The following is a 25,756-nucleotide window of genomic DNA, read 5'->3' as shown; positions in this document are numbered from 1 at the left end:
TTGTATCTGCAGCTATGTTCGTAGTTTGTGCCAAGTCATAATAGGGTTCATTTGTCTTTAGGTTGTTGGGTGAACCAAGTCAGTTGTGATGTACTCTTTAAAGTTAGCCCATGACATATAAGCATGGTTAAGCCATGACATAGTACATGTCTGAACCTGGAATGTTTATTTTCCTTGTACTTCATGCTTTGGCTCCATTATTGGCTTTGAAATGAAGATAACACTTAAATAATGATTAAACATCTACCACTTTAAATATGCATTTTCATATTTAGAAATATTATCTTTAGATATGCTGCGCAAGCCTTGAGGAGTATAGCAATCCACAACCTTATGTGATCTCTGTGCAGCCTTTTCTGTTTGACATTAGTGAGTATGGCATCTCTGCACGTGACTTTTCTGCATTGGTGAAATGATCTCTTCTGAAATAATGGGGTATTCACTCAGATTACTTTTTAATTTAGCATTTTGGTTTAGCGAAACAGTATGCAACCACTGTCCTTTCAGTATTATGCTTCATGGGTGCTTTACTTACTCTTTTCCATTTGCTTTTTCAACAGCCAGTATAAGATCAATTGAAATCCTAAGTGTAAGGGTGGAGGTTAAAGTGCAGGTTTTCTAAGCATTGTGAAATTTTTGCAAATAGTCAACCAGGCTAGGATGTGATAGAAGTCTTAGGAAGGAAAATTCACTGTGTTCATCAGAGTTCAGAGCTAACATGACATTGAAGCAGAAGAATATGCATCAGACTTCATTGATCTAATTTGGTTAAATGCCGTGATTTCCATTTTATTTTTATTTAATTATAAAAATTGTACACCTTAAATGTTGATTTTCTCTCTCACATAGATGAAGATGGCAACAACCAGTGGCCAGAAGGTCTGAAATTCTTGTTTGACTCAGTCAGCTCTCAAAATGTGGGACTACGTGAAGCTGCTCTACATATCTTTTGGTATATGATTACTCTTAAATAATTTATGAGGCCTTTATATACTCTGATATAAATTGTGAAAGGAGGAGAGATTGTCAGTTTGTTTAAAAAGCTTGTCGCTGGCTCACACACATTATACATTACATCTGGACAAAGTTTCTTTGTTCAAGCTCATCATTCCTGACCATTATTTCATAATATGTTCAGAATGAAAAATTCATGACTAAAACAGGAGTGCAGGCTGTTGTGTCATCTGTGCCTAGTTGGGAAATTCCTCTTTACTGTCGTTGAATAATTAGTGCAAAATGTATATCTTCGTCTTGATTAATCTTTCATTTACATTGCTTCCCAGCAAGGATGCACTTCAGATCATGGAACTGCAGGATATTATAGTTTAGAATTTTTTATTAATATATTTAAATATATATTTTTTTTAAAAACCCACTAAGAGTACTACATATCCAACAAGCAATGTTCAAAGACTTTGATGGCTTGCAAAGATAGTAAGACAAAATAGTGGTGATAGATTTATTTTCTTGGCATTTTCCATGCAGAATAGTTGCAATTTTGTTTGTTAGATAGGCACTGAAATTCATTTAGATTGTTTGTACTATTATTGGATCCTCCTCAGTGAAATAAGTAATGACAAAGAAACAGCCACAAGTGAATTTTTAGTACATTTTAATAATTCAATTATTTATTTTATTCTCTGTTTTATTCTCTGTTTAGGAACTTTCCTGGTATTTTTGGAAATCAACAGCAACATTATTTGGAGGTCATCAAACGAATGTTGGTGCAATGTATGCAAGATCAGGAGAATCCAACAGTAATTCAACATTATTTAATTTTGTCTTTTAATGCTCTTGCAAAAAAAAATTGTCTTGTTTAAGACACTTAAAGTTCTCCATTCTGTTTAGTAATTTACATGAAATAACTCTACATTGGGATTATTTTAGATAAATGCTTCTGGGGAATTATTGTGATTTGTTCTTCATGGAGCTGATGTTTAAGAGATTATCAGTTCAGAAGACTGACCTTGGAATCCCGTAGACAGCAGTATTTTCTTTGCCAAATTAATGGAAATCTGGGTGATGCCAGTGTGTTTCACTAAAGTCCCTTGTTGACTTTCATTGGATTTGAACAGCTATACATATCCCCCTCCCCTCTCTGAGTATGTCCTCATCCTAATGCTGATAGAGATTGAATAGAATTAAGCCCCATACTGTACTGACGGTTGGTTTTCTTTCTAGATCAGGACACTGTCTGCTAGGGCTGCAGCTGCATTTGTTCTTGCTAATGAGCAAAATCTTCCCCTTCTTAAACATTTTGCAGACTTACTTCCTGGAATTTTACAGGTACAAATCTCATAAAATTATGGGGACTAAAATGTTAAGCATGTGTCATTATTTGTTATACAGTGGGTGTCACTCAAAATAATAGGATTGTTTTTAAATGTATAGTACATGCAGCAGTGCAACTTGATCAAACGATGCATGGGACTTGCGCAAGAGCAACTACTACATTCAAATGATGCAAGGAATGGAAGTTTGAGAACTCAAGATGATATTTTTGTTGATCTAAAATCTAAACCTTTAGGTTCTAACTGCATTGCACAATATGCAATGCAAAAATGATGTCCATACACTAATCTTCAAGAAGACCTGAAGAACACACATAAATATATTTATTGTTTTAACAATGTTCAATTACAGTAAATCTTTTGAAACTTGCAAACAAACGTGATTTAAAGTGTCAGTTGAGAAAATCAAAAGCATGAACTGCTGATAAATAACATGAAATATCCAGCACACATGTACCATTTAGTCTAGCGGCCCCCCAACCTTTCCAGCTTGGCAGACCAGTAGGGGGAGAGAAGGGGATAGTTCTCTGAGTGGCATGCGCTCTCTGCTCCCACAATTGGAGCTTCACGTCACTTATAGAAGTGAGCTTCACACACGTGCTCACCCTCTACTTCCACAGCCCATTTCTAAATGTGCCATGGCCAGGGAGTTGGGCATCCCTGATTTATCCTATTGCTAGTGACAATTCCCAAGTTTTTGCATAGCTAGTTTATTCTACAAGATACTCAAAAAAAGTGAAATTATTATCTATTATCATATACAATACTGCAACTTGCCAGGTAGAAAAAAAATTCTAAAATTCTAAGCAAAGCTAAAACCTCTGTTTTTCCAAGAATATATTTGCTTTAAAGTTATACAGATGGTGTCTGTTGCCTGTAGGTATAACTACATAATTCTGAAAAAACTTAGGACACAGTTAAAATAGATGATGGTTTTGCCAGAAAAATGATACGCAACAAGAAAAAAAATCATAGAAAAACAATTATTGCATCAGATGAGTTATAGAAGAGGTGAACATGAATAAGTCTCACTTGATTAGCATGTGTTAAAACAGTGCTTCCCAAACCTAGCTGAAATGACCCAGAATTGGGTAAAGGTGTTTTTTTCTTTGGGTAGCAACATATGAATTTATTGCCAAACTACACAAGGGACAATTAAAATGTTTTACCTACATTGGATGAAAAAGACTTTCTGATAAAATAATTTTGGGTAATGAAAAAGTTTGGGAAGCATTGTGCTAAAATTATATTGCCCATCCTAAAGGGAACTTTTGATGCTAAGGTCAAATGCCTTTGTTGCAAAAGCTTGCAGAATGTTAAGTGGTTTCCTGTTTTTGAGTGCAAACTACAAGGGAAAATATAATAATTATTGTTTTTCTTCAGGCAGTCAATGACTCATGTTATCAAAATGATGATTCGGTCCTAAAGTCTCTTGTAGAGATCGCAGATACAGTTCCAAAATACTTACGCCCGCACTTAGAACCTACATTACAACTGAGTTTGAAAGTAAGTTTGTATTCTAGCACTTCAATTTGAAATATGTATTTGTTAGAACTCTGGCCTTGATTTTAGAGTTTTCCTGACATGTTTTTTCAACTTTAAGCTATGTGCAGACACAAGCCTCAATAATATGCAACGTCAACTGGCCCTTGAAGTAATAGTCACATTATCAGAGACTGCTGCTGCTATGCTGAGAAGGCATATCAATATTGTTGCACAAGCTAGTAAGTAAGCCATTTTCCATTTTCCTTATTTTAGTCAAATTTATAACCTAGGTAGTCCTCCACTTACGATCACAATATTTATGTTGCGAAGTGAGACATTTGTTAAGTGAGTTTTGCCCCATTTTACGACCTTTCTTGCCATAGTTGTTAGGTGAATCATTGCAAGTGTTAAATCAGTAACACAGTTTTTAAGTGAATCTGGCTTGTCAGAAGGTTCAAAAAGGTGATCACATGACCCTGGGACACTGCAGTTGTCATAAACATGAGTCAGTTGCCAAGCATCCAAATCGATGCTGCAATAGTCGTAGTAAAAAAAACCAGTCAGACTTCACTATCAGTGCCGTTGTAACTTTGAATGGTCAATAAACTGTTATAAGTCAAGGGCTACCTGTATGTAAAAAGAGGAGGGTTTTTTTTAAAAAAAAATCTTAATTTGGATTTTTAAACCAAAATCCTGATGGTCAAGTATAGCAAAGGTCCCCAAACTTTCTGGCTCGAAGGACCGGCAGCAGGGAGAGGGAATGGTTTTACGCACGCAGCCTAGCTTCTGCACATATGCAAATGAAGCTTTGCATGCCTGGCCATCACTTGCATGGGCCACAGACCAGTACCAGTCCATGCACCAGGTGTTGGGGATCCATGAAATATAGAATAGAATATTTCATTGTCCAAGTGTGATTTCAAAGCACTAGCCATTCATATCTCTCATGAATGAAGGCAAATATAGATATCCCAAGATAATGTTGCAGGACCCAATCAGGTTTGGTAACTGGTACAGAGAAATTCCCTGAGGTTGGGCTCCCAACACGAGTCAGAAAGCTCGGAAGACTAAACCTCTGGTCCCAATGACTGACCTGGATTTGATCCTGCAACATTATCCTGGGACACCTATATTCACTTTCATTTGTGTAATAGTAATGTACAAATTATATCAAATCTTAATTGCCACTACCTCCTCCCCCCATGACCACCAGCGCCTCAGAAATTTATGTGGAGACATAACCAAAGTCAAGGCTTTTAAGAGTTACTTAGTGCATAATTAGTGCATAATTACTACTACTTTATTTACACAGAGGCAAATTAAGCTCATAGTTTTAACATTAAAGCCACTTTGCTGCTGTTAAGCTATCCAAAATCAGATACACACTAGATTGCAGTGCTGAAGCATAGAAAGCATAAATGTATAATGTATAGGAATATATATGCCTATAAAGATAAAGGTTTCCCAGTCCAGTCAAATCCGACTCTGAGGACGGTGCTAATCTCCATTTTTTAGCTGAGGGAGCCAGTGTTGTCCAAAGACATTTCTGTGATCATGTAGCTAGTCTGACAGAACGCTATTATTTTCCCACTGAAGTTTATTTATCTACTTGCATTTGCATAGTAACAGGAGGTCACCCCATTGCATGGCTCTTGGATATCAAAACTAGGCTGTCAGCTTTTTTTAATCACTGAGCCATTGCACCCTCATGTAAGACACTACATTTCTTCAAATCAGAAGTGTCAGTATTCTTCATATACTTTCTGTAATTTCATATAAACCATGTCTTTGCGGATTTATTGATAAAAAGAGCTATTGGCTAGAATGGTTATGATAACTAATTGGCTGAAATGCCAAAATGAATTAAAATCTTTAGAACTGAAACATTTTATATAGCAATGGCACTTAGATTTATATACTGCTTCACAGCCTTCTAGGTGGTTTAGAGTCAACATATTGCCCCAACAATCTGGGTCCTCATCATGATTTATTTATTTATTTATTTATTAGACTTATATGCCGCTTCATAGGGCTTTCAGCCCTCTCTAAGCGGTTTACAGATTTTTAGCAAATTGAGTCAGCAAATTGCCCCCACAGTCTGGGTCCTCCTGATACTACAAGACTAAATTGAACTTGACTATGTTTTTGCTGATTTTGAATCTTTTTTTAAAATACTGGTTGGGACTGTGTAAGGGTTATTAAAATATGTGTCAGCGTTCCAAGTATCATGCAGGTACATCTGTGGAATCCCAAAACTGAAACTTCCTGGGATTCCACCCAGTTGAAAGTTCATGATCTTATCCCCACACCCATAAATCCATCACATGGTCCAATCTTCTTCGCCCACTCTGGCATCTCCACCCAGCTGGTTCCGATCAGGTGCAGAGGTGCGGAGATAAAAGATGACCTTGGACTTCTAGAAAAGAATGACAACACATTCCACAATTCTATTCCTTTCTATTCCCCCCTCCCAACTACTACACTAATGAAACAGCATAATGAAATAAGAGAGTGTGTGGCAGGTCAAAGATCCTAAAAGAGATATAACTGCAGGCCTGACAATATGTAGGTTCTATGTAGAAGATGCTTGGAGACCTTGTTTCATTACCTGAAAATTAATAAAGGAAAATGATTAAGTATGAAATATAATATTAGTAATTGCCTATTTTATCCCTGTTATTTCAAATGCTAGTCTATTGAAGTAAAACCTAAATCTGTGTTTAGAACTAATGCTTGAGTTAGAGACACTGCAGCCTCATTTCTTTCTTCCTGTAGGTTATTTTATGGATTTCTCACTTGCTTCTTTCTAGACGTATTCTGAAAGTAACATCGCTGTTTAGATTAGAATGATCATATGGTGTCCACACAGGACTGTCTTGCTTTTTAATCAGGTTCTATTCTTGGTTATAATCTGTTCGGAATGTATCTTCCTTTTGACTTTCTGGAAATTTGTACAATTCAAGGAATTAGCGCATATCCAGAAACCTGGTGTTTGTTTCAGTAGAGCTTTTGTCACATGTTAAATGCTTTTGCAATTGTTTGTTACTGCTTTCATCAAGAACTTTCAATCTCCTTTCATTTATTCAGCATGTGACTCTTTTCAGCTCTCTAATTTTAAATGAGAAGCAAAATATGTTACTTTTAGCCTAGCCTTCCACTCTCTCTCTTCTTAAAATATAAGCTACAAAAAACATAAAGTGAAATGGATAAAAGATCTTTTTAGATTAATAGAAAAGCAATAAGTATACACACTTGTACAAATCCCATGTATCAAATATCTTCATGACAGAGATAGATTAATGGTTGTAATTAAGAACAGAAAGTTACTTTATAAAATGCTAACATTTGTGAACCATTTTGTTTTAACCAACTTCAAACACTAGCTATTCACTAACACCTTTTAGCTGAATCTTTTAGTTATCAATTAAATGAGTATGGCTCACCAGGATCTGCAAATATAGTCTGTACACTTTATGTAGAGAGATTGTTTATAAAGTGATAGAACAAGGAGATTCTCAAGAGCTTGGAACAAGCCATTTAAAATATAAATATTTTGTTTCAGTTTTAGAACAAATGTATTTTGTGCTAAGGGTGGGATAAAGTCAATATGTTATGTTTTGAGTCTTGAAAAATAAAATGTATATTTTGTTCAAACTTCAAAGTACTTAAAACATATTATATAGCCTTATTTTACCATACTTAATTATTCCGAATATCAAACTGCTCAGTTTTTCACAAATTGTGTCAGTGTATATTGCAGTAAATAAAAATCCCACATTTCGGGGATTGTTTGGGATTGTTGAGGCTATGTTAGCATCCAGTGCATTGCTGGAAATTTGTTAATAAGCACTGTTAAATTTGTTTTAGTCCCTCAGATGTTAGCAATGATGGTTGATCTAGAAGAAGATGAAGATTGGGCAAATTCTGATGAATTAGAAGATGATGACTTTGACAGGTAAAGATGCCTATTTTAGAAATTCAACAGGATCCTTGATTTTTCGCAAGATTATTTTGTACTTTAATCTGTGTTGACATTTAATTCATGTCAAGGCCCAGCCCTAAACCATCCATTTCAACCGGTTAAATATCAATGGTAGACACATTTTCTTTCTCATTAAAAAGATGTATAATATTTAAGAAATTATATTGAGAGGAGCTGTTGTTTGTAGAGAAAAATAAAAGTTTAATCCATTTGTTTAATAAAGTATAAAGCAAATCAAAAGTGAGAAAACATCACAGAAAGAAAAAAATAATTTCCAATTTTATACAAAGAAGAATTAATACAAAGAACGAATCTACTCTAGAAATCAAGGATCACATGACCTAGTTCTTTATTGTATGAAGTTCTTAGAGGTTCCTTCTAGTTTACTCCAAGATTCTTGGTCACAATCAATTCATTGCATTTAAACACACTTCGTTATTTGTGAAGTAGTACGGCAGTTGTTTGACAAATTTGTAATGGAGGGTTTTTCAAAATAACTTTGGCCATCATTTTATGCTGTAGTAATCACTGAATTGGGCAGAGTGAATTAAAATCTGCACAATATATACAGTAAGAGACAAAGTCCAGGAACATAATCTTGAAGATGAAATTAGAGATAGTGGACATCAGATGGCTCTGTCTGTGGGTAGAATTATTTGCCACAGGACATGTAGTAGTGCAATGATTTAAAAGGAAAATTCAAAGTTAGCTGAAGTTCATAGCATTCCAAAGCAGAGTCAAAACTAAATCAGATGAGGCCCCAGGACTGATAATAATAAATTGGTATGGAACTGATCACAATGTGGTTTGTAAATTCTATCATAACAGGAATGTAGTTGAAGTAACTCTATATTATTAGCTCCAGGAAAGTAGTGGTAGATAAGATGTATAATTATACAGAGTAAGACCTTCTGGAGGTTCAGATTTCACCTAGGAAAATATGAATATTAAGCACAAAATATTTCAAGTATTTTGAAAAAGCATGATTTTCTTTTAAATAAAAGTCTAAAGAATAGGAATAGGACCATCAGTGGATATCCTAAACATTGTTCTTATTGATTTTTTGCAAATTTTAGCAATGCTGTAGCTGGCGAGAGTGCACTGGATAGAATGGCATGTGGCCTTGGTGGAAAACTTGTCTTACCTATGATTAAAGAGCATATTATGCAAATGCTTCAGAATCGTAAGTAATTTTGTTTTGGATTTTGAGCTGCTGATTAAATGATGTAGGAACTGAGTGGTTAAAATGGGTTTAAATGAATTTATAGTCAATCCTTGCATGAAACCTAGTTTGGTATTGGGGTTAGGACAGCAGGTTAGAAACTGGGAGTCTTGAGTTCTAATCCTGCCTGAAGTACAAAGCCAGTCAGGGTGACTGGGTGACCTCAAGGGCACTCCAATCATTCACCATCAGACTTAGAAAAAAAGCAAGAACCTTCCAAAAACTGCCAGGAAAACTGCAGAGATTGGTCCAAGTAATCCCCAGGAGTCAACACTAACTTGAAAGTACAAATATATATAAACGTATAATGGTTGCAAAGTGTCCAAATCACAAACATGGAGGCAGTGCATGGACCAATCATGTATCACTTTTTTCAGCACTATGATAATTAGAAATAGTCACTAAACAAATGCAATTGAGAGCTGCCTGTATGATGAAGGTTTCTCCCAATTCGTTGAAATAGGCACCCATGACCACACACATCATTTCTCTGAACCAATTTTATCAAATTTCTCATGGATGCAAGAGAGGAGAGTATAATCATTCTGGAATCGAGAATGGAAAAGAAAACTAGTTTGAACAGATTCATGTTGTGATTAAAAACATATTCTTGTCTTCTATGTGCTCTTTTTCCTGACTCTGAATTCTTCCATTTACTTAACAGCTGACTGGAAATGCAGGCATGCTGGCTTGATGGCTCTATCAGCTATTGGCGAAGGCTGCCACCAACAAATGGAGGGAATTTTGAATGAAATAGTTAACTTGGTATTGCTTTTCCTTCAGGATCCTGTAAGTTGAATGGCATTTTCTTCCTCCAAGTGTTTATTTCAGTGCTTTATTTTATGATCTTACTAATTAAATATAAATATTTCAGCATCCACGAGTCAGATACGCAGCTTGCAATGCGATTGGCCAAATGGCTACAGACTTTGCACCAAGCTTCCAGAAAAAATTCCACGAGAAGGCAAGTATAAAGCTTTGTGTTGTGCTGTTATTAACAAAGCTTATTTAGGGACCTGTCACTCATGGCTGCTACCTTTGTTGTAGGTAATAGCAGCTCTTCTGCAGACCATGGAAGACCAAGGCAACCAACGTGTTCAGGCTCATGCAGCTGCTGCTCTGATCAACTTTACTGAAGACTGTCCAAAATCACTGCTTATTCCATATTTAGATAACTTAGTGAAGCACCTTCATTCCACTATGGTATTAAAACTACAGGAGGTAAAGACATTTTAAGATGAAATGGAATATATTTAAGTTACTTTTTCAGCAAGACTTAAATTTTTATTTATTTGCTGCTTTTTCCCCCACAGTTGATAGAAAAAGGCACCAAGCTTGTTTTGGAACAAGTCGTTACATCCATTGCCTCTGTGGCTGATACAGCAGAAGAAAAGTTCGTTCCATACTACGATTTGTTTATGCCTTCTCTGAAACACATAGTTGAAAATGCTGTGCAAAAGGAACTTAGGCTCTTAAGAGGCAAAACTATAGAATGTATCAGCTTAATAGGCCTTGCAGTGGGCAAAGACAAGGTAGGTATCAAGTTAATTCTCTGCTTTGTAGGTACATTGAGTTGCTTCTGTATTCGTAAATTGAAACTATTCTTGGTTTTTAGCTTCAGTTTTAATGCTTCGGTAATTTCTATATATTCTTTGATTTACACTCTTCGATACATTATTATAAAAATACTCTGTGTCTAAAAACTGCCACAGCTTGATTTGGGTTCTCTTTATTTTAGTTTATGCAGGATGCATCTGATGTGATGCAGCTCTTGCTGAAAACACAGACTGACTTTAACGACTTGGAAGATGACGATCCTCAGGTATATGAAAGAGAATACCTTGCTTTGGTCCAAATTTCTAAAACTACATCTATTTGGAAGATAATTCCTAAATGAAGTTATGATAATTTGCTTTGCCACATTTTAATTAATGGAAGATTTTGCAATACGTGTATAGTAGAAATCTACATTTTACCCAGTGATGGCACAGTTTTAATTGACATACCACTGTAGGGATAACGAAGAATTTTAGCTACCAAACCACCTAAAAACCACCTAGCTAGAATTTTAGCTACCAACCTTACTAAACATAATCAGGATAGGCTGAAAAGTTTGAAGTTTTTCTCCAAATGCACCCAACATCTTCCAGGCTTTTGCACCTTCTGCAATTTCAAACTATTTTTAGTTTGCCCATTTTACTCATGTAGGTTCTCCTTAGGTAACTACTACTCGTTCAGCAAGAATTGAAAGTTGCAGTGGCACTGAACAAATGGTACATAAAAGCAGTCCTTAAAGTTCCATCTCTCACAGCACCTCCCTACCTCCTTCCATAGTGCTCACCTACACACACACACACACACACACACACACACACACACACACACTCTTACACAAACCGCCCGCTTGCAAGTCAGCTAGGACTTGAAACTTCAACTGGATTTCCCATTGTCTTTGTGTGCGGAAGGGCAGGAAGAAGTCATAAGCAATCATGTAAGGTTCTCACTTAACAACCTGTGGTTTTGCTTAGCGGCAGCGATTGGCGGAATTGCTGTCCCTAAGCAATGTGTTCTCACAACATCACACCTTATTACTGCATCACTTAGCAGTGGCAATTCCAGCCCAGTTACAATAGATACATAAGAAACATGTTCACATGCAGAAATTATTGTACAAAAATGTGCTTTACACTTTTGATGTGATAAAAATCTAATTGGATATCTTTTAGCAAAGTGCTGTTGCAATGCTTATGCCAAGCCTCTGTAATGGAGACTTCATATTCCATAGTGATTGAAGCTGACCTATGAAAGTTTCTTTTCTCATTTATGCCATAAATTTGTTAGTTCAAACACAATTAATTTTGGGAGGACGTTAATATTTTCTAACAGTCTTGTAAACGTAGAATTTTTTGAAAGGCATTTCAGATCTTTCAAAGTACTACACCAATCCGTATAATTAACTTTTAAAATAGGTTTGTTAGGGATTGGGTTTTATACAATCCCCGCTGTAATATAGATTTATAGTCATTATTTTTGAAGAAAATGAAATCTCATTTTATTAATTTACAGATATCATATATGATTTCTGCATGGGCTAGAATGTGCAAAATTCTTGGAAAGGAATTCCAACAATATCTTCCTGTTGTTATGGGTCCTTTAATGAAAACTGCATCCATTAAACCTGAAGTGGCCCTTCTTGACAGTAGGTTCTGATATTTTAATGTATGTTTCTTTGGTTAATAAGAAATAATAAGAACTTTACTTAAAATTAACCTTTTTTCTCACTAGCTCAAGATATGGAAAATATGAGTGATGATGATGGCTGGGAATTTGTAAATTTAGGGGATCAACAGAGTTTTGGTATTAAGACTGCAGGACTCGAAGAAAAAGCAACTGCATGCCAGATGTTGGTAGGTACTACTTTAATTAATTTTTTAAAATAAACATTTGGCTTCTGATGCCCAAAATGTTTGGGAATGAGATTCCTCAAAGTTGGAGGAAGTTAAAAGCAAGATGGAACTCTTTGAAGAGAAGTTATTAAAGTACTCACTAGTCTTAAGAAATATCTGTTAAATCACTATTAGCAAGAAAATATATTCTTGTTCTTCCATTATTCATTTACAACACTGCAATTTTCTTTAAAATGTGCAGTCTGTTCATGTTCAAAGAGAATTTCACAATTTGAGGAAATACATTTATTTGTCTGTATTCTCCTCTATTGGTATTTATTCATTTTATCGGTTTTAAGTCTACCACTAGTAGTGTCAGCCTCGGTTTCGCTTGCTTGCTTTCGGCTGCCATGGAAACGGGGGGAGGGCATGGTATTTGGGATGGGAATAATTGCTACAGGAGATTTAGTAAAAAAGGGAGTTTTGTCTTCACCATCTTCTGCGCATGCTGATGACCGATGCTTGGACCTGGTCAAGGCCAACCGTCCTGCATACCAACCTGATGATGCTTCTTGGAGATGCAACCCGCATGACACCTAAGGGAGTTGCAGATTGGGTAATGGGGTGGGGGTTGTTGGAGGGAGAGGGCTGGGCAAATGTTTGATATGTATGATTTCACACTTTTCTGCTTCAGACCTTGCTTAATGTCAGTCATGCCTCCTTCAGCAACCAAGAAAGAAACCTCTCAACTCCATTGTTTGTGGAATTAAAAGTACTTCACTGCTATCTTTTCATAACCAGTAAAAGTACTTTTAATTCTACAAACATGGAGTTGAGAGGTTCCTCTCTTGGTTGCTGAAGGAGGCGTGCCTGACAAGTAGTTTGTTTAGTCATGATCCAACTTCCTTTGCTGAAGTCATTTATGTTTGGATTTTAGGTCTGTTACGCCAAAGAATTGAAAGAAGGATTTGTGGAGTACACTGAACAAGTTGTGAAGCTAATGGTTCCTTTGCTGAAGTTCTACTTCCATGATGATATCTTTTTCTAAGTCTGTTCCAATTTCCATGATAGTCCTATGGGCTGTTAATGTGACAGTTTTTAGAGTTTGTTATCAAATTCTTTGCTGCCATTCTACATACAGCTTATTCAGGAAGATGGCAATATTCTAACCTTCTTATTTATCCAAGTAAATCCTTTTGTTGCAAACCCAGATCAGTTATGCAATCCCCGCCGTTTTATGGTGCAAATATTTTTAAAATGTAATGTGAGACGTAAAATAAAAAAATGTGGCTTTTGGAAAAAAAAAGCATTCTCAATTTCACTTGATTTAAATCTGGGTTAGTTAAGCAAAATTAAATTGTAATAGTTATTCTGCTTCATCCTTAATTATTTAATGTTTATTTCTAGTTTGGTCTAGTGATTGAAGTATCAGACCTAAAAGCCAGGAGGCTCCAAGTTCTAGTCCTACCTCAGGCATGAAAACCAGCTGGGTGACTTTGGACCAATCACTTTCTCTCAGCCCAACCCACCTCACAAGGTTGTTGTTGGGGAAAATAGAAAGAGGAAGGGATATGGTGTATGTTCATGCCTTGACTTTTAAATTAGAAAAATGGGATGGTACATTGATTACATTTTCTGAAATAATCTTTACATTGCTAGAAAAATATAATAATTTCCCTTAATGAATTTAACGTGTTCGTGTGGCAGCTGCAGAATCAATGCCTTTACTTCTGGAATGTGCAAGAGTTCGTGGCCCTGATTATCTCACCCAGATGTGGCATTTTATGTGTGATGCTCTTATCAAGGCTATAGGAACAGAACCTGACTCAGATGTTCTATCAGAAATAATGCATTCTTTTGCCAAGGTAAATTTTTATTTTATGTGGGTAGCATTTTGCTTTTGTTAATAAAAGCTGATCTCCTAGGATCTTTATTGAGTAGAAATAAAGTAGCATATGCATAATTATTCAGAATAATTCAGCTTATGTTTATTGACTGAATTTTTCTATCCTATTCAAATGTTAATTAAAGATATGGATAATTTTAATCTTCTAACTCCCAGAATGGTTCTGTTGTTTTACTTTTTCTTTTGTAGTATCACAGTGATTCAGTCCACTGTTTAATTGAACTTAACATAAAGAAAACTTTTTTTTACTATTTCATTTCCTAAATTTTGGGGGTGGGGGAGGGCTTCCTTTATAGATTTACCAAAAAGGCAGATTTCTAATCTTCTCCCCTTATAATGTAAAGAAAGGAGGAAAAATTATGAATTTAACTGTAGGTTTCTGGTCTTCTGTTTCTTTAATATAGTCTTTATCTTGGAATTTCTACATGTGGGTAGAACAGTGTTTATCAATGGGAAGAACTAGATCTGTCCTTATAATTCTATTCCTGACAAATGTGATCAGTAGTTTTATGTGCAAAGAGGGACAAATATTTCCTTACTTAATCAAAACACTGTACTTCTATTACCCCAAATGTGTTTCGCTACAACATGCAGGAAGAAAGCAATTTAATTATTTCCTACCCAGTAGCAGAAATTCTATGTGCTACACAAAATAAAAATCAATCTTTCAAGATCAAGCTGTCTTTTTATAGTACTTAATTATACAAGATGCAAGAAATTACAGTGATGGCAATAGTTATTGTTAAATATGTTTTCAAATTAATGTTATTTCTTTAGTGTATTGAAGTAATGGGAGATGGCTGCCTAAACAACGAACATTTTGAAGAACTTGGAGGAATATTGAAAGGAAAATTAGAAGAGCACTTTAAGAATCAAGAATTAAGACAAGGTAAATCAATTAAATGTTGCTAGTTATTAAATATGCATTTCAGAGCAAGAATTTCAAAATTTAAACACATTTATCCTACCAAATTCCAGTGTTTTAGGGAACTTAAAATATAAATACCGTATTTTCACGACCAAAAGCCGCACCGGATTATAAGCCGCAGTATCAGTTAACGTTAATTTTTCAAACTTTTTTCATATATAAAGCGCACTGGGTTATAAGCCGCACGTTTTTTTTGCAACATCTGCCACTCCTCGCACTCCGCACTACATGATACACACATCCCCGCACCGTTCGTCCAGTAAGGTCGGGGAGGCGTTGGGCAGAATTGGGAGGGAGATTTTCAAAGAAGCGCACCAAATATCTCCCACGAACTGAATCTGAATCTCCCTCTTGATTTTACGTTCAAACTGGAAGCTCTCGCACACGTCCCTCTGGTCTCCCTCTCAATTTTACGCTCAAACTGGAAGCTCTCCCACGCGTCCCTCGGGTCTCTCCCTCTCAATTTTACGCTCAAACTGGAAGCTCTCCCACGCGTCCCTCGAGTCTCTCCCTCTCAATTTTACGCTCAAACTGGAAGCTCTCCCACGCGTCCCTCGAGTCTCTCCCTCTCAATTTTATGCTCAAACTGGAAGCTCTCCCACACGTCCCTCTGGTCTCTCCCTCTCAATTTTACGCTCAAACTGGAAGCTCTACCACGCATCCCTCGAGTCTCTCCCTCTCAATTTTACGCTCAAACTGGAAGCTCTCCCACACGTCCCTCTGGTCTCTCCCTCTCAATTTTACGCTCAAACTGGAAGCTCTCCCACACGTCCCTCGGGTCTCTCCCTCTCAATTTTACGCTCAAACTGGAAGCTCTCCCACGCGTCCCTCGGGTCTCTCCCTCTCAATTTTACGCTCAAACTGGAAGCTCTCCCACACGAGGGAGGTGTGCGTGCCTGCGCGCGGTCATTTGCTTGCAAATTGAGAGGGAGAGACCAGAGGGACGTGTGGGAGAGCTTCCAGTTTGAGCGTAAAATTGAGAGGGAGAGACCAGAGGGACGTGTGCGAGAGCTTCCAGTTTGAGCGTAAAATTGAGAGGGAGAGACCAGAGGGACGTGTGGGAGAGCTTCCAGTTTGAGCGTAAAATTGAGAGGGAGAGACCAGAGGGACGTGTGGGAGAGCTTCCAGTTTGAGCGTAAAATTGAGAGGGAGAGACCAGAGGGACGTGTGGGAGAGCTTCCAGTTTGAGCGTAAAATTGAGAGGGAGAGACCAGAGGGACGTGTGGGAGAGCTTCCAGTTTGAGCGTAAAATTGAGAGGGAGAGACCAGAGGGACGTGTGCGTGGCTGCGCGCGGTCATTCGCTTGTGAGCTTCAAGTTTGAGCGTAAAATCGGGAGGGAGAGATTTTCGATCTTTTTCCATACATAAAGCGCATCGGGTTATAAGCCGCACTGCCGGTTTTTGATCAAATTTTAGGATTTTCAGTGCGGCTTATGGTCGTGAAAATACGGTACTTAAAAGAAAAATGATAGCTCACACCTAAGGTTAAAATAGTTCTTCCAAATATGCTTTGAAGTTTGGCATGAACTTATCACAACCCTTTATAAAGAAATTAGGAGTAAATGCAATCTTATTTACACTATTGCAAGGCAGAAAGTGATTATAACATTGTGATATTTCAGTAGAACAAGGTATTGTGATATGCTTTTAAAAATCTCTTTCCCTGGCACCTTCCTATTATATTACTGTAAGAAAGAAAAATTATGAGTAGGTTATTAGCTGTGGGGAGACACATTTAAATTTTAGTACTCGGAATAATTTTTGGGACATTTTTATTTCCTGATTTATATTTATGTATTATCTCCCTTGTCTATATTTTGAACTAAATTAGTTTCAAAAGTTGAGGAGGTCCTACAAATCTGAGCCCACCATTGATAGCTTGATGATAATTTATCCATGTTAGCTAGGATGGATACCCCGGTGTTTCTTTTGTATACCTTTCTTACAGAAAGCTGGAATGTTTATGAAAATAAGCCATGCTAATACATTGTAAATTTATTTTTTAATTAGTGAAAAGGCAAGATGAAGACTACGATGAACAAGTTGAGGAGTCCTTGCAAGATGAAGTAAGGCTCTTATTTGTTTCTTGTTGAAGGTATAATTGTTGAAATATATAATTTCATGTTACAAACTTGAGAATTTGAAAAGGAAACAAATTTTGAAAGCCTTGTTCATGTATTGCATCTCTACGAAAATTTCTTCATGTGACCAAACTCAGTGCATACATCAACAATATCGGCTGTTCAGCAAAAAAAAGGAAAATATTGTCCAGGTTATTTCACATGTACAGTAATTTTTTTTAAATTCTCATGTCATCAGGTCGACTATAGTGACAGAAGTTGTTAACAGTATCTGGAATGTCAGATTATTCACACTTGTTTTGATCTGCACACAATTTTTATATTTATACCTGAAAAATAATTTGTGTGCAAAAAAAGCAAAACATAAAATATATGGCCTACTTTGGTAAATCAATTAAAAATGTTGGCAGAAAAAAATTACCGTATTTTTCAGAGTATAAGACGCACCCTTTTCCTCAAAAATCAGGCTGAAAATCTGGGTGCGTCTTATACATCGAATACATCATTATTTTGCCTCCCGAAGCCCCGCCCCTTCACCAAAATGGCCATGCACAGCCTTATTGAAGGCTTTCAGAGACCTGGGGGCTGCTGAGGCAGAAATGAGCAAAAAATGGGGCGTTTGTGTCCCCCCCATCCCCAGCAGCACTCTATAAGCCTCCATAAGGCTATGCATGCAATTTTTTAAACAAAAAACAGGGCCATTTTCGCAAAAAAGGGCTATTTTTTTCTCTTTTTTGTCTCTTCAAAACCTTGATGCATCTTATACTCTGAAAAATATGGTAGTTCACTCTCCATTATCACCACCATACTGCCTTAACACCCAATAAAACTGTAGTTAATCCTAGTACCACTGTATTTGCTGCAGAAATCTTTCAAAACAAGTCATGAAATAAATTTATATTAGAATGATAAATATAGTGCATTCATTAAGGAATTTCTCATTCTCAAACATTATGTTTTATAACATTAGAAATAACAATGAGTAATTTTAGATCCATGCTTGTCTTTGGATTTTTATCCCATGGACCAGTTAACCCAACCACCACTGTCAACTGGAGTACAATTTAACACACTACTTTCTGCCAATCTAATTCAACATATTTTTTGAGATTTTCCATAAGTCACTAAATCCTTGCTGGCAACAGTGTTAGAACTTTTGTATTTTGAGCCCACTAATGTCCTTGCTGAGACTGGCCCATTTGTCAATTCTTCCTCTTAAGAAACACACAAATTATTTTAAACACAAAGCTTGTGAAATGTATAACATTTAAGAGAGTTATAGTTATTCAAATACATAAAGGTTTCCCTGTCAGTCATAATTGATCAAATTCCACTTTTTTTCCTCTTATCAGCATGACAGCGATGTCTACATTTTGACTAAAGTTTCAGATATTTTGCACTCAATATTCAGTAGCTACAAAGCAAACGTGTTACCATGGTTTGAACAGCTGTTGCCACAAATTGTCAACTTAATTGTAAGTAACCTGTATTGAGCAGGAAAGTGTCACTTTAAGACCAATAAGAGGAGAGAGAGAGAGAATGCATGGGAATGATACTTAACTGTTTGTTTATGTTGGTTTGCCTATTTATTTTTATCTTGTACTGATGCCATCAATGCAAAGCTTAGACGTGAACAATATGTGAGTGTGTGTCTGTATGTATGTATGTACACACACACACACACACATACATACATACATACATATATACACCATGCTAGTTTCAGAGCATCCCAGACAATTTTGGGATGTTCCATTTCTTTTCTGGATCAGGCCATTTTAAGAGTGATCTGACAGTTTTCCAAAAGAAAAAGTGTCTCCTGTATGAAAAAACATTAGAGGGTAGATTAATCTGAACAAATAAATGTAAAGTAGACATAAGGAAAGTTGATATGGAAACTGCATGGGGGAAAAAACACATGTTATAAAGTGCTACACAATTGTGTGGATTGATGCTAAGAAGAATTATGAAAAGAATACAATACTTAGGAGATGTGTGGGGGCCTAGAGGCGGAGCTCTCACTTCACAATCAGGAGGCTATGAGTTCAATTCTAGGTAGAGGCAGATATTTTTCTGGGGACAATGAGGCTATATCTGCTGGATGTAACTCCGCATTGGTGACAGGAAGGGCATCTGGCCAGTAAACACTCCGCTCCATTCAGTTGCCCAGACACCACCCTGCAAGCGATAATGGGATCATTAAAAGACGATGGATACAGTACTTAAGAGAATTATAAAGTGAAAGAAGCTGTGAATGCCTGAAATAAAACAATTACTGCAAAAGTGAAAATAAAAAATTGTATAAAACATAAAATGATGAAAAAAGTAATAAAAATATATTAATGAGACATAGGAAATTAAGGTTAAGAAAAATCAGAAAATGCAGACCAATTTTGATGGAAATAAAACATAATTTTTGAAGTTGATTCCAAGAGGCAGAATGAATGGGATTTAAAATAACTTTAATGAAATTATTTGAGATGAAACTGAAGTGACATAATGCTGCTAAGAATATTTCAGAGATTTGTATGAGAATGAAAGTTATATTTTGAAAGCTGCTTGCCATAAATGCTATAGTCCAAGAAAGAATGGTAAAAAGAAAGTAATAAATGCTTGTGAAAAAGTTGAAAAAAGATATAATAGGTACAGCTCTTGTTGGACCAGAAGTAATTTATATATGGCATGGCTGTGTGAGTTGCTTAATATGTATATGAAAATTGTATCCATCCTTCATTGCTAGAAGAGTACTATCATTTTTTTCTTCTGCAAGGGAATGGAACGTTCTGAAATATTATGAACTATTCTTCACTTGATCCCTAGCATTTCCTTTGATCTGGAATGATTTCCCATATTGACTTTAGAAGAATATGTTCATCCACAATGATTTAAAAACCCATAGAATAGATATTGAAAAAGGAGGCAAAAAAGTCAGATTTGGTTTTGTAATTTTGTTTTAATGTGTTTATTGCAATGTGGTTTTTTTCAACATAGCAATAAATTGTTGTATGTTCACATAAACCACTTAGGAAAAGTCTGTATGTGTGCTGTATTCAGCAATATGTACAGCTGAGTAAGCAATAAAGCTGTAAAAATGGCTATACTCTGACGTATCACAAGAATATTCAAAGCTATGAAAAGCATTTCAAGCAGCAGGGAGACTACTGTTCATATAGGGTGAGGTAGGATGGCAGAGTTACACTTTGAATAAACAAAAAGCTGGATATTTATTTCTTGGTTTTCTCTTCATAGTGTCCACATAGGCCATGGCCTGACAGGCAGTGGGGTTTCTGCATTTTTGATGATGTCATAGAACACTGCAGTCCATCCTCATTCAAATACGCAGAATACTTCTTGAGACCTATGCTACAGTCTGTGTGTGATAACAGTCCAGAAGTTAGGCAAGCAGCTGCATATGGTATTGGAGTTATGGCACAGTTTGGTGGGGACAACTATCGGCCTTTCTGCACAGGTATGCACTTTTAATGAAAGATATTTCTCAGCATGATCTCAATAAAAGCATCACTGACCAATGTACTTCTAAAAAGGTGGTGCTTTATCATGTTTACCATATAGAACAATCAGTAGAATGATGCATTACTTCATACTTAAGATTCATTGTCTATATTCAGGCATAGGTACCTGGATATAGAATCCGTCTCTATCTGTTTAAAGTTTATGGGCCTTGAGCACTGTGTAACGGGCATTTAGGAAATTTCAACAATCTCAAACATGTTTGCTGGAATGTCTGTAATTCAGTCAGTGATGAGCACTGCTGAATGGAAAAAGTGACGCGTATATGGGTTACAACCACTTGTTCAACAACTGGCAGTGGTGCGGATGAGTGGAACTTAAGAAAGATTCTTGGAGTCCTGGCCATTGCAGTGAGCCATGTTCATATCATCATCATTTCCAAAGACCCCTGCTGATTTCCACAAGCAAAGTTTATGGGGAAGCCAGCAGCAGGTCAAAGTCACAGTCATGAGATCCTCACTTCATATTGTCCTCATTTATTGACAGCATCCCTGACTGCTCCTTTTTCACTTTTTAAAAAAGATTATTGAGAAGAATGTATGTGACTATCTTTTAATTATGTTGTGCAGTACCATGATTAGAAGCCATATTCTGGCTGGAAAGGAGCACTTTATTCTCCAATATTCTCTTGCAAGCCCAAGTAGTCAGAGTGCTTTAAAATGCTCTATTCGAATAGTGGTATTAAAGTATTATTACTCAAGATTTTTTTTTTTTTTCAAATTTCACCTTATCAGAGGCGCTTCCATTACTGGTACAAGTAATTCAGTCAGCAGAGGCCAAAACCAAAGAAAATGTCAACGCAACAGAAAACTGCATTTCAGCAGTGGGGAAAATCATGAAGTTCAAACCTGACTGTATAAATGTTGAAGAAGTTCTGCCTCATTGGTTATCATGGCTTCCTCTTCATGAAGACAAAGAGGAAGCTGTCCATACATTCAATTACTTGTGTGACTTAATAGAGAGGTAAGAAGAAAATACATAAATAGACATAACTTTTCATTTAATTTGATAGCATATTTGAATGTTGGGGATTTTAAAGCTTTTTTTTTTCCTTTTTGAAAAAATAATTAGGGATAAATTACACTAGTGGTTCTCAACCTTTTCTTCACCACATCCACTTTTCCCCTTTAAATATCTTTCGTGGCCACAAACCTCCAAGACTTAACTCAAGATTTAAATAATATTTCTTCAAGCCTTCACAGCCCCCCTGTGATGACTTGTCAACCTCCCCGGGTCTGTGGACCACAGATGATTTACACCCAGGGTGTCAAACTCAAGGCCTGCAGGCTGGATTTGGCCTGTGAGGTGCTTAAATCCGGCCCTTGGGGCCGGCCTGGAAATATCAAAGTCCCGGCTCGCGGTGCCTCTGCCAGCCAAAACGGGTCACGTGGCCCCTGCACTGCCCATTTTTGACCAGCAGAGTGTTGCAGGAAGCCATGGAGGTCGAAAACGAAGCAGACTGTGCCATTTTGGCCGGCAGGATGCTGCAGGAGGCATCCATCCAATCTGTCTCCCACCAGCCCGCGGAGGAGAACTACAATGCTGATCTGGCCCTTGGAGAAATTCAGTTTGACATCCCTGATTAATAGACAAAATAATATATCCATAACTCCTGTATAGGATTATTGGTTTCATTTTAATGAATGAAATTATTGTTTAGCAAATAAATCTTTATATTAAATTATCCTTATATGTTTTAGAAACTAGAATCTAATGAACTTATTTTTAATTCTTATTACTACATTTGTTTCAATAAAGCTGCTTTAATGCATGCTTTCATAGACACAGGGTCTCAGTCAATTGATAAAACACTTTTAACATAAGAAATGTATTATTAGATCAAGGGAACGAAACTGTCCAATGTTTATTGAGTATTTAGTGAATTTCTTACTGTTATTTTGATAGATCTAGTAAAAACTGGTTTACATCTTTTCAACTTTTTATCATTCTAACGAGAGAGAGAGAGAGAGAGAACAGTATTGATCAGTTTTCGGATGACTTCTGGTAGGAGGAGAAAGGGAATAGTGTCTCCATCCTTGCTCTTGACCTACTGGCTTTCAATACCACTGATCTTCTGCCACAGCCCCAGAGGCTGGAAGTTGGGGACACAATCTTTTGCTCATTCTGTTCCTTTCCTCATGTTCCAGTCAGTGTTGACAGAAGGCAGAGATTGACCCCAAACCCATTTCTTTGCTGGCTGCATCAGGACTCTCTACACTCTTATTTAATATGTATACAAAACCACTGGACAAGGCCATTCAACAGCACAGGGTGAATTATTATCAATATGCTGATAATAATCAGGTGTACATTTTCCTTAAGATCTGGCTTTTATCCCAGATACATGGTTTGGAACGTTAGGTGAGCTTAAACTTTTTGTTACTGCTGATGGGTATTCTAAGTTTGCATTAACATTAAACATTTGCTTGTATTCTCAACAGTAATAATCCCATTGTCCTGGGTCCTAACAACACTAATCTGCCCAAAATATTTGGTATAATTGCGGACGGTGAAATTAGTGAAGCAATCAAGCAAGGAGATCCATGTACCAAACGACTGGCAAATGTAGTTCGACAAGTACAGGTAAATACAAATTAATATATTGATAGGCAGATTATGTATTGTTAGATATAATGGTACCTTCATTTCTGCACTCCTCAAATCAGTTGATGGGGACTATAGATATAGGCAATTTTCAAATTTTATTTCAAATAGCAGATTCAGTGCTTTTGTGTTCTAATCAGCATATAATTGCATTTTTGGAGTAGTAGATAGTAGCAGATCTATGTCTAGCAGATGGAAAGAAAGGACTGAAATTACATTTCATCAAGCATAAGCAGCCTGCCTGAGCACAATTGAGACTCCAGATCTTGAGTGTTTCAGATTTGACTAAAGGCAAAACAAAACTTAGGAATAAGAAAGAGATGTGAAAATCAGTTTTGGTCATCTCACTTAGTGTCATGTGGAGAGTTGTTTACTCATTAGCCCTGGTGATTTTTTAAATTCTTTTATCATATGTATTTGAACCCAAAATTTTCTATCTTTAATACAGTTTCATCAATCATAGTAAAATGACCCTTCTTGTTGGTTTGCATGTTGGTTTCCTCATTTCCAGCATAGATTTATATTTTTATATATATTAGGTATTTTTTCTGGTATCATATATCAATGGCACATTGTTTTAAAAAAATATCAGGACCCAGATTGTTGGGGGCAATAAGCTGACATTTTGTAAACTGCTCAGTATGTAAAGCACTATGTAGCGGTATATAAGTCTAAGTGCTATTGCTATTCTGTTAAAAAATGTCATTTTAAGAGCTTTTCACTTTTGTATATTAAAAGCACCTTATACTTTCTCCAAGATGATAAATTTTGAAAAAAATAATAGCACTAGAGAGGTTTTATTATTTCTCTTTCATCAGCTATATAAAATTGTTAAATCTGTTTTGAATCACATTTAAAACTAAGATGGGATATCGTAAACATTGGGGGGGGGGGTTAACAGAAAATGTCATTTCCATGTTACATATCTATTGTGTATTGTTATTGGTTCTTTTTTACCTAATGAGCCACAGAGAGTTGGTCAAAAAATAAATTTTAGGGCATGTGGGGATTGTGTACATGTTCATGCTTCATTGATCTGTTATCTCTCTTTTCTTCTGTAGACTTCTGGAGGCTTGTGGACAGAATGCATATCTCAGCTAAGTGCAGACCAGCAGGCAGCCATACAGGAGCTCCTGAACTCTCCATAAAGGGCCTTAATTATCATCCACAAAAACTCCAAATAAACATTTACCCTTCGGTTTAGGTTTCTTTGTTTTGTTTCTAAGAGAAAACTGCAGTGCATGTAAGTCATTCTGCAACCTACATGCTGTAGCAGCAGGAAGAAGCAGTTAAAATGGTGTTGCTAAGAATTTCTACCCATCAGCACAGACGCAGTTCCCTTTAAATCCTACAATAGCACTGAAGAGTATTTTTCTAATGGTATGAACCAACTATATGGCAGTGAAAGGGAAACAAGTTGAAATTTCTTTTAAGCATAAACTGATTAAGACAGCTTTAAAGCCGGTATTTCATAGGGACCCATTATAAAACAGATTACATGCATTTTTACCCTCTAGTGTTGAAACATATTGGAGTGTGAGTATTTTTGTAGGGTAGAAAACCTCCTTCTGCCCACCCATCCAATAGATTAAGGATCTATAAATTGAAGGCACCATCAAGCATGAAGACTTCATTGACATTGAATTCGGTTTTCTGAAGCAGGCTTGTATAGTGGCTCAAGAAAACCATTGAGTTCTCAGCCTTTGAATGTGAAGTGTCTGGCATGTCTGACGGTATCTCATCCACTCCCTCAATAAATGACATTGAATACAATCAGAGCTTGTGTAAAAGTCCAGTGCTGTGTGGTTTCTTCTTTGCTTTCAGTAAAAATTGATTGTTTCCAAATACATATATTATCCACATCCCAAACAGTTACTCTTCAATCACTCATGTTTTTACCCTTCCTATTACACTGAAAAGCCATGGAAAGCCCGTTTGTGTTTGTGTTTCTTTTTGTATTTGACTTTCCATGTTGGCTTAATTTCATATGCCTTCTGAAAGTGATAGAAGATCAAATCTGGGTGAATCACTGGGACCAGAGATTTATTCTTCCTATTTTTTGGACTAAAATTGGAGCCCATCTTCAGGGGTCTACTCTCTACTGGAATATGTGTTTAGGTTATTCTGTGAGTCTGTTTATGTGATGCCTTCCTTTTCCTACAATGGACCCCTTGTCAATTAACAGGAGTGCTGAGTTACTACCAGCTTATCAAGTACCTAGGAGTCGAGGGCTTGGCAGCCTAAGGAAACAACAGACAGCCATCAACACACCAGTCAGTAGAGAAAGTTGGAGGGTGGCGGAAGAAAGAGGTGTATGGAGAGTGGAAGAGGTATATTGGG

At 36.6% G+C, this 25,756-nt stretch overlaps 1 protein-coding gene across 1 annotated transcript in view; it reads left to right on the top strand.

The window, feature by feature from the left end:
- Positions 1-24,619, top strand: part of IPO5 (importin 5) — a 31,309-nt gene extending 6,690 nt beyond the window's left edge. Inside the window, exons 4-26 of the mRNA XM_014063560.2 lie at positions 850-952; positions 1,661-1,757; positions 2,182-2,286; positions 3,675-3,797; positions 3,895-4,015; positions 7,644-7,731; positions 8,835-8,941; positions 9,645-9,769; positions 9,855-9,944; positions 10,028-10,201; positions 10,294-10,512; positions 10,719-10,802; positions 12,047-12,179; positions 12,266-12,387; positions 13,304-13,400; positions 14,059-14,231; positions 15,050-15,161; positions 17,211-17,266; positions 18,634-18,756; positions 20,531-20,750; positions 21,547-21,775; positions 23,254-23,395; positions 24,478-24,619. Of these exons, the coding sequence (XP_013919035.1) occupies positions 850-952; positions 1,661-1,757; positions 2,182-2,286; positions 3,675-3,797; positions 3,895-4,015; positions 7,644-7,731; positions 8,835-8,941; positions 9,645-9,769; positions 9,855-9,944; positions 10,028-10,201; positions 10,294-10,512; positions 10,719-10,802; positions 12,047-12,179; positions 12,266-12,387; positions 13,304-13,400; positions 14,059-14,231; positions 15,050-15,161; positions 17,211-17,266; positions 18,634-18,756; positions 20,531-20,750; positions 21,547-21,775; positions 23,254-23,395; positions 24,478-24,564 (2,930 nt within the window). The 3' untranslated portion in view covers positions 24,565-24,619. The remainder of the gene's footprint in view (positions 1-849; positions 953-1,660; positions 1,758-2,181; positions 2,287-3,674; positions 3,798-3,894; positions 4,016-7,643; positions 7,732-8,834; positions 8,942-9,644; positions 9,770-9,854; positions 9,945-10,027; positions 10,202-10,293; positions 10,513-10,718; positions 10,803-12,046; positions 12,180-12,265; positions 12,388-13,303; positions 13,401-14,058; positions 14,232-15,049; positions 15,162-17,210; positions 17,267-18,633; positions 18,757-20,530; positions 20,751-21,546; positions 21,776-23,253; positions 23,396-24,477) is intronic.
- Positions 24,620-25,756: the final 1,137 nt, after the last annotated feature.

The sequence above is a fragment of the Thamnophis sirtalis genome, unplaced genomic scaffold, assembly GCF_051295495.1.
Source record: "Thamnophis sirtalis isolate CommonGarterSnake01/CBP01778 unplaced genomic scaffold, rThaSir2_p1.2 scaffold_12, whole genome shotgun sequence".
NCBI classification, from domain to species: domain Eukaryota; kingdom Metazoa; phylum Chordata; class Lepidosauria; order Squamata; family Natricidae; genus Thamnophis; species Thamnophis sirtalis.
This window is presented reverse-complemented; position numbering and strand designations above follow the sequence as displayed.